The sequence below is a fragment of the Epinephelus moara genome, chromosome 8 (assembly GCF_006386435.1).
Source record: "Epinephelus moara isolate mb chromosome 8, YSFRI_EMoa_1.0, whole genome shotgun sequence".
In the NCBI taxonomy this organism is placed as follows: Eukaryota; Metazoa; Chordata; class Actinopteri; order Perciformes; family Serranidae; genus Epinephelus; species Epinephelus moara.
In genome coordinates, this window is record NC_065513.1 from 5,025,189 (window position 1) to 5,034,079 (window position 8,891).

The 8,891-nt window shown below is 37.8% G+C and overlaps 1 protein-coding gene across 1 annotated transcript; it reads left to right on the forward strand.

Moving 5' to 3' along the window:
- Nucleotides 1-556: 556 nt before the first annotated feature.
- On the forward strand, nt 557-8,636 carry zgc:64051 (leukocyte surface antigen CD53). Its single transcript, XM_050050388.1, has 8 exons — nt 557-713; nt 1,519-1,603; nt 3,098-3,286; nt 5,786-5,860; nt 5,957-6,076; nt 6,228-6,332; nt 6,478-6,561; nt 8,045-8,636. The coding sequence occupies exons 2-8, from the start codon at nt 1,541-1,543 to the stop codon at nt 8,114-8,116; spliced, it is 708 nt and encodes a 235-aa protein (XP_049906345.1). The 5' UTR covers nt 557-713; nt 1,519-1,540; the 3' UTR covers nt 8,117-8,636.
- The last annotated feature ends 255 nt before the right edge of the window (nt 8,637-8,891 follow it).

Consider the following 8,891-nt stretch of genomic DNA (forward strand, 5'->3'; position numbering starts at 1 on the left):
ACACTACAGTCTAGTGATAGAATGAAGTCTTTTTTTATGCAACACAGAAATACACCAGCATACCTTAGCAGTTCATTTTCCATTTGTGCATAACTTACACAGGCTCTCATGTGCTTTACTCAAGGAAAATGGCTAGGTCATTTAGTAAGAATGAATATATATTTTAGAAAATACAAAGGTCACTACAAAACAAATATAATCATTATTGGAAAGTTGATACAGTCACCAATCCACTGAATTAAATGGTTGAACCAAGCGTGCCATGTCTGTAAAGCCATTCATGTGATGAGTTTGGTAACCTATTTTAAAAAAAAGATTTTGCTTTTGAAAAATCTGATTAAGGATGCATTTTTTCACTGTCACTTCATAAGCTGTATAATTATTCACCATGTTTCGGACCTAACAGCTCTCGACCACAGTTTGACTGTTTTAGACAGGCCTTTATTTCTGATCGTACATCTGGTCTAATTATAAAAAAAGAGCGTGTCACAGACATGTTGCTGGTGTTATTTTGGTTTGTTCTCTGCTGCATTTTCTGTCATAGATTTTCCATGTTGCTAATGCTGAGAAAGAGGAAGTGAGAAGGAGGTGCTGAAAGCCCCACGAAACGCAGCACAGTCCACAGCACTCTGAGAAGGGGAAGTGTGAGCAACAGCAAAGTTCACTCAACACAAGTCTGAAAACTGAGACGAGCAGATTATTCTCCCCAACAGGTAAGACCTCAACTTTATTTCTCGTCTTTGTCTCCTCTGAGGGTCTGAATTTAATCTTTCAGGGTACTGTAACAATCATTTTTCATATTTGCTGTTATCCTTCACTTTCCTCTTCACCATATAAAAATGTGTTGATGTTTAATGTCCAGAGAATACGTGGTAAACTGGAGACCAGATGATGAATTTGAGGAACTAAAAACTTACTTTTTTACCCATCTCAATCGAGGGTATCAGCTATGTAAAAGTTTAGTAAACACAGAAAAATAGATCAAATGTTAGTAAAGTTATATTGTATAGTTCTGACCCCGCTCTTCATGAATTCTTTTTACAGAAAAGATCAATTATAAATGATCAAACTACTGTCTGAAACAAATATACAGTGACGGTGGTTATCAGATGTTTTTTACCCAGAAGTATTAATTTTAAAATTTGAGGAACTTGTGGTATTTCCACAGTAAACCGATACCCCTGTGATGTCATCACCAACACCAACTATAATATGTTCATATCGTGTTTGATAAATGTAAAACGTATTTGAAACCCACTCTCTGCATATAGACTGACAGGAAACACAGGAAGTGAGATGTGTCAGCATCTCTTCCTCACTTTGTGACCAAGACGTTTTGTCTGTTAAAACGCACACCCACACCCACACCCACACCCACACACACACACACACACACACAAACAAACATAAGACCTACATGACATGCTTTTGAGTTCAGATCAGATTCCTGTGAGTTCATATGTTCACATAAGAGATGAAATCTGATAATATGGTTGTTTTTTCTGTTTCTTGCTGCAGGTCTGATCAGAAGTGTTACAGAATGGCTCAAGGCTGCCTCAAGTGTTTAAAGTACACCATGTGTTTTGCCAACTTCCTTTGTTTTGTACGTATGTCTCACTCACCCAGCATCACATTCATTTTGGTACAAGTTATAAGTGTCTGTTTCTATCAGTCAGAGGTACTTTTACATTTGTCAGGGGAGAAGAAGAACAATAATAACATAAAAATTACAATTTGATAAATACCCATGTATTTGTAACATCTGAACACCACCTGCTATTGAGACATGCAACGGATCCAATAAATGAATAATCTTATTTTTATGCATTGAGTACTTTTACCTTAAGTTTTATACTTTAAGTACACTTTCCTGATTATACTTAGGTATTCTTACTGAACTAACATTTTCAATGTAGGACAGAGTATTTTTTTAGTGTGGTATTAGTACGTCTTCTTGAGTAATGGACCTATATAATTCCTCCACCACAGTTATCTACATATAATATATTCGATTATGATAATTATGATGCATTCATGTGTATTAGAAATTTTGTGTTGCAGCTGTTCAACTCGGTTTGGAGTAGATTAACGGGATAGTTTGGATCTCTTGAGTGTGTCAGTGTATTACCTACAGTAGATGGCACGCTTCCAGTTCGGAGAAGCAGACAGGAGTCTCACATTGAAGCTAAGCAATGTAGTGCTGTGAAGGGATCAGCAACAAAACGAATTTAAGCAACCTAAAATAGAATATTTTCACTGCTTTACGTTACGGTCAGGTAGTGATTTCAGACGGGGACATTAAGTTGTTGCATCATTCTCTTCAAAGCCAAACTCCATTGAAAAAAACTGTGATTTAACTTTGAATTAGTTCTGAGTTCTCACAAAGTCACACAATAACACTAACTAGCTGATGGAGGCAGCGGTAGACCAGCAGCTCCTGTGTTCAGTGAGCTAAAATTACTGTTGTTATCAGTGCAGTCTGGTGGCTTTGACAAGAGCATGGATGGGAAACTGGAGCCTTAAATGGCTTCCCTGTTGGAACAGGCTGTCTGGGAGTCACACACACTTCAAAAAATCAAAACTATCCTAGCTACATTTTACTAATAATACTCGTGTACTGTTACTTAACTAACTTTACAATGCAGGACTTTTACTTGTACCACAGTGTATTTATAGTGTATTTTTAGCACTTTTACTAAAGTAAGGATCTGAATACTTCCTCTACCACTGTTACCTACACATGATATAACTGGATTGTTAATATTATGATACATTCATGGGCAAGAAACGTTTTGGGCTGCAGCTGGCTGACTTGGAGTCAGGTAGATTAGGTTACAGCAATGCACTGTATTTTGCATACTTATGTAATATAAAGTAACTACAGCTGTTAAATAAATGCAGCAGAGAGAAGAGTACTCTAAAATGTTGTTTAGTAGAAGTACTTGAGTAAATGCTGTACATTACACCACTGGAAACAATCCCCTGAAACACTGTGGTGCTGCTCAGTGGAGAAACTGCCTCATGTGATGATGGGATCAGGTAACTAAGGTGTAGGAGTGTATCATGAAGTTGACTGCAGGGTGTTTCCTCCTGTCAGTTATGTGGTGTGGCGGTGCTCGGCTTCGGTGTGTACTTGATGGTGAGCTTCAAGATGACTGCGCTCACCCCGACCTTGGCCAAGTTCAACTCAGCCAACATGCTGCTGGTCAGTGGCATCGTCATCACCTGTGTGTCCTTCCTGGGCTTCCTAGGTGCTCTGAAGGAGAACCGCTGTCTCCTCCTGACGGTAACTCACACATACTGTTTGTGTTGTTGTTCTAGTCCATCTGATAACTTATATTTAGATTGGTTAAACACCTCCTCATGTCTCACACGTCAGTTTTTCACCCTGACTTTTATTATTGATCTATTTTTGATAGTCGGTCCAGATGATGTGAGCCAGTGTATATGAGTTTGAGGTTTTTAAAGAGTCACTTCACCTGAAGTAAGAGTTCCATTTACAACTGTTCACTATGTGTTCTGAATTATCCAGAGTAAGTGAGACACTGTTTCTGGAGAGACATATCACCTTGGAATTTTGTCACGTGTTTTTTTTTTTTTAACACTATGAACATGTTTATCTCATTTGTATCAGGAAACCAAAGAGACCAAAGCACATCTGGAGGGCTTATTTGATCATTTAAAACTATTTTACAAGGATGCTTGATTTTTCTCATGCATTGGTTGTAGTCACAAATCATTTCTACCTCTATGGTGTCTAAAAAACTTCCAAGCCTCGCATTGAATCTCCCAGGTGAATTCAAAGTGATAGAAACACACTGCACCATGCTTCTGTTTTTTGTCCACTTAACATATTTATATCATTCATATAATGTATCCATTAAAGGATCATTTAGATTTATTACAACTTTGGTCTTAATTTCATAGCTGGTACCGTGTTTTCTGTAGAGTGATCACAAGTTGTAAACAAGCCAGCAGTTTATCCAGATTATCTAAAAGACTTTATTTAGAGCTACAAACTGAAAGTGAGCACATCCAAAATGTCGCTGAAGTATGATGTCTTTATTGCAAAGCTGGGCTGTCTATGAGTAGAAAGACACAAATACCTCTGAAATTGGTTTGCTAAAGAGGTAGAAAACCTACAACCACCAAAATGCACTGCGCTACACCGGACCTATTGACGGTGGGTGACAGACTGTGCATTCCAATACCCATATGACCATACTGAATAGTGTGCCAGAAAAATTTTTAGTATGTCCCAATACATAGTATGTCAAATGCAGTATGCCAAAAATACCAGGATGTTGTACAACATCTGGTCCAATTTTGCAGTGTGCAAGCCAGCATGCTTTTCTGGCTATTCTGACCAACAATCCACTTCGCAGCGGACGATACTTCACATTGACAGCTGTCTGAAGTCACAATGACTGATGACAGTGCATTCAAGTAACTGATGACCGGAAGGACATAACTATAAAGATAACAATGACAGAGAAATGCAGATACAAGTTGTTAGAATCTACAGTCCATGCAGTTATTACTTTTAAGTTAAACTACATACATTGCAAAGTAACAACAGCAGATCTCTGTGGGTTGATCTTCATCTTAAGCAAATTCTGGGAGTGGCGTTTGCTTTATCTCCAAGGTAATGGATATAAAAGCAGGAAGGTCAAATTTCAGGGTGTAATGGAATAACAAAGAAGTATGTCCCGATTGTGTGCATACTGCATGCAACAGTACATACTTTTTAAGGGCAGGTGCAGTACCTACTAAAAGTAAAAAGAAAAAGTATGCGATTCGGAACGCACCCATAATGCGTCTAAAAACAATATGGCAGCCAGCTGGTAACTACAGTCTCAGACATGTATAGCCGTAGACACATTCTATTTGTAGCGTACTCGACATGCCCCGACAAACCACGCCCACCACTAGCACAAGATAAACCCACCATTGCAAGTTATCTGAACCCTACTACAATGGGACACTGTAGTGAACATTTATGAAGCCAAACGAAGCAATAATCCATCCATCCATTTTCAACCACTTATCTGAAGTCAGGTTGCAGTGGCAGCAGGCTGAGCAAAATATTCCAGATGTCCCTCTCCTCAGCAACGCTTTCCAGCTCCTCCTGGGGGATCCTGAGGAGTTCCCAGGCGAGATGATATATTCAATCCCTCCAGCATGTTCTGGGTCTGCCCCAGGGCCTCCCACCAGTGGGATGTGCCTGGAGCACCTGTAACGGGAGGCTCCCAGGAGGCATCCCGATGAGATGCCCGAACCACCTCAACTAGCTCCTTTCGATGCAAAGGGGTTTGGCTAAAATGTTGCAACTGTTGCATAAATGGTCATGAAATTTGATTCAGATGTTCATGTTCCCCAGATGATGAATCCTAATGACCTTGCTGATAGCTTAACTTTTTTTTAAATGTAGTGCCACCAGCAGGTCAAATAATTTGCACGCATGGATACAAACACGCTAAACCAACTTGTTAATTGTTACCTGACAAACAGTTTTACATATATATAATCATGTTAACGTTATCATGTGACTGTGTCCACATGCTGATGTTTGAATAAATAGCTCACATGGGCTAAGGAAGATTGTGTGTGCAAAACTACACTATAAAGAGTGGGTCAAAATTAAAGCAGGAAGTAAAGAAACTAAGACCTAAGTTGCAATAAACTGGAATTTTCCATTCATTTCTGTCAATATAATGTGGTACTGTCTTATAATAAATGTTTTTCAAAGAGTAAAAATACAGACTGTAAAATATTTTGTTGACAGTTCTTCCTGCTGCTGTTCCTCCTGATGCTGGTGGAGCTGACTGCAGCATGCTTGCTCCTCATGTATGAGAGCGAGGTAGGGTCACATCCATTGCTACTCACACTGTGTTGTGCTAATAAAAGAAACACATATACACTGTGTACAATCTGTAAATCTCATCCCACTATTTAGATCGCTTCACTGGTGAAGGATGATCTTCATGATGGGTTAGAGAAGGCAAAAGGAAAGATAAAGGAAAAAAGCAACTCAACAAGTGAGGCCATAACTGAGTGGGATGTTCTTCAGACACAGGTAAGTGCATCAGAGCACAGACATACTGACACTTCACATAAGGTGATGACACAGATGACTAATGGATGTGGATAGTGGGCTGAAATACAGAGAGCTCAGTCATCTCAGTCTGTTGTTATAAGACTTTTTTTCTCTGAATGATCCGTTTCAGTTGGATTGCTGTGGTGTCAATAATAAAACAGACTGGGGAGAGAACGTGCCAGCCTCCTGCTGCCAGAGCAATTGTGACACCCAAAATCCCGAGTACCAAGAAAAGGTAGACACACTGTTAACCCCTGTGAACAGCTTGTAGAGGTCAGAGGTCAGGGTCATGAGTTTTTGAAATTCTAGATAGATGCTGTATTATTTTTATTTGACTGGTTGGTTGCACTTTATCTCAACTTCATACTCTTTGTTTGCAGGGTTGTGTGGAAAAGTTGAAGAACCTGTTTGAAGAGAATTTCCTAACCACTGGGATTTCTGTCATTGTCCTCTGCATTATCGAGGTAAATGCATGGTAGTTATATTTACTGTATTCAAATACTTATTAATACCAAACTGCAAGAAAACAGTCTTCGTTAACTTCTCTATACAAAATCAAAGCACATTCTTTGTGGTTTGGGGTACTGCGCAGTGAACCTCAGGAAACAGTGGCCTGCTGCAAGTTGCAGTTTATGTTAAGATGCAAGTTCTGTCAAGATGTCAGACTCTTAGTCAGATAATGTTAATATAATACGCAGCCATGGCTGCTCATACTTGTTTTGGTCCAGTAACTTGTGAATACAACTCAATTTTCTGATTATGTTGATAGCAATTGTTTTTTATTTATTTATTTATTTTTTTTACCTCTTTTAGCTTATTGTTCTGGCTGTCTGGCCTCCAACTCTCATCAACCTTGTCACAAGCAGCAGCACGCAACTGTTTTTAGCTAAATAGCTACAATAAACCCACTGTACTCTGCCAACCAAGTCTCACATCAAAATATGTAATATCTTTTTCTTTGTGTCAGTGTGAAGTGTCCTTTACTGTCTTTCTTTGGCTAGAAATGAATTTTATTGGCACTAATCTGCTGTTAGCATTAGCCATTCTAAACTTAGCCCGCTAGCTAGTGAGTAAATACTTGCTCACAAAGAATATGTGTACCTCATGTTTACAATGCATGGAGAAGTTAAATCTCACCCGGAAGAAAACAATGCTTTTAGTCCTACGACCTGGGGTAATGGTGAACGTAAACCTCTTGTGGCTACAATGGGTTTTACAACAACAAACACTTCAACTGATCCTGACCAAAAATTTAAAAATAAATAATCACATGCAAGCTTTTTTCCCACCTTTTTTTCCACAGACAAAAATTATCCTGGTAAAAACTTTTTGTAACCTCATCTTAAGTTATAGATAAGAGACAAATTGATTGAAAGAACACAGGAGGTAATAATTTAGATCCGACTTAGAAAATGGATCACAAAAAAAAAAATCTTTCTTGTCCCTTAGGGCTGCCGTTTTTTGAGGGCGTTATATAGCACTAATTTTCCCACTCAATAAAATTTGTCTCTAAAAAAATAAACATATGCGTAGTCCCTTTTATAGCAAATAGGGGGTGATTTCAGCTTTTTGCGTTCCCAAGTGGCCAAAAATATGATTTCAAGCAGCTTTCATAGTGTATCTTAATCTTACTAATTTCAATAATTACGGACAAAAACTGAGCTGTAGTCATCAATCTTTTTCCTCAAGAAGCTATTTTGTGACATCAAAGTATCACAGACCCTGTAAAATAATAAAAAAAAGTACAGCCTATATTTTTGTGAATACTCTAAACATTTATAGATTGTGATTTGGAATAAATTGCCACAAATATTCATTTTGAGGTTTTTATATTTAGTAACAGTTGTGAAGATGTATAAATACTTTTCTCTGTGACGAACACCAGGCATCAAGTTTATCTATTCTGTTTTTAAAACTAAGCTGTTTTTTCATCTCGTTTGTTAACAGGTCCTGGGAATGTGTTTTGCCATGACACTCTTCTGCCACATCAGTAGATCTGGACTGGGCTACAAGTTATAGACAATATTCTCTTAAACAATATATTTTTTTATCTACATGTTTTAAGGTTAATTTTGTTGTACAGTATTGTCCTTTAAAAAATCATATTTGCAGATGGCTGAAAAGGTGTTTTCTGGAAAAGGCTTAAGATCAGAAAATAATTTTGTGAGGACAAAACTATGATTTTATTAATTGTTTTACCATGATCACAAAATACTTTGAGCTTAACACAGAACGAACATTTTCTGTTACTCGAAAATGAAACAAAAATGTTTCAGACATGACAACTCAGGCCTTTTGTAAGTGTGAATGATCACGCTATGTAAAATGCTATTTCAGTCTGAGCTGTGTGAAATGGAAGCCGCTTGTTGTTCCTTTTAACGTCCCTACATTGTACATCTTCTGAAGGAAATGATTATGAAAAGCAGCTGTTCGTGTAAAATATTACCTATCTACTCAAACTTTCACCTGCAAACTTTTCAAAAATAGTAAGTTTTGGAAATCCTACAATATACCAATAAAATATTGTTTATAGTATAAAGACTGCTCTGCATCATCCATTTTGACTAACCTCACCATGTCAGATGATCAGCATTTCCTGTCTCTAGCTTGCAGTTCACTGATCTGTAAAAATGTAACCACTTCCTCTTTTGACCCTGTTTAACCATCAGTTGGTTCCTCTAAAAACTGACAGTCTGACACTTTTTCTCTATATCTCATCATTTAAAAGACTGGGAAAAAGCCCTCAATATAAATGTTTAAGAATTCCAACTTATGATGAACTTTGAAAATTTTG

Coding starts and splice junctions, on each gene's coding strand:
- zgc:64051 (XM_050050388.1), top strand. CDS start 1,541: ATGGCTCAAGGCTGCCTCAAGTGTTTAAAGTACACCATGTGTTTTGCC. Junction 5,861..5,956: donor TCCTCATGTATGAGAGCGAG/GTAGGGTCACAT, acceptor CCCACTATTTAG/ATCGCTTCACTGGTGAAGGA. Junction 6,562..8,044: donor TTGTCCTCTGCATTATCGAG/GTAAATGCATGG, acceptor GTTTGTTAACAG/GTCCTGGGAATGTGTTTTGC.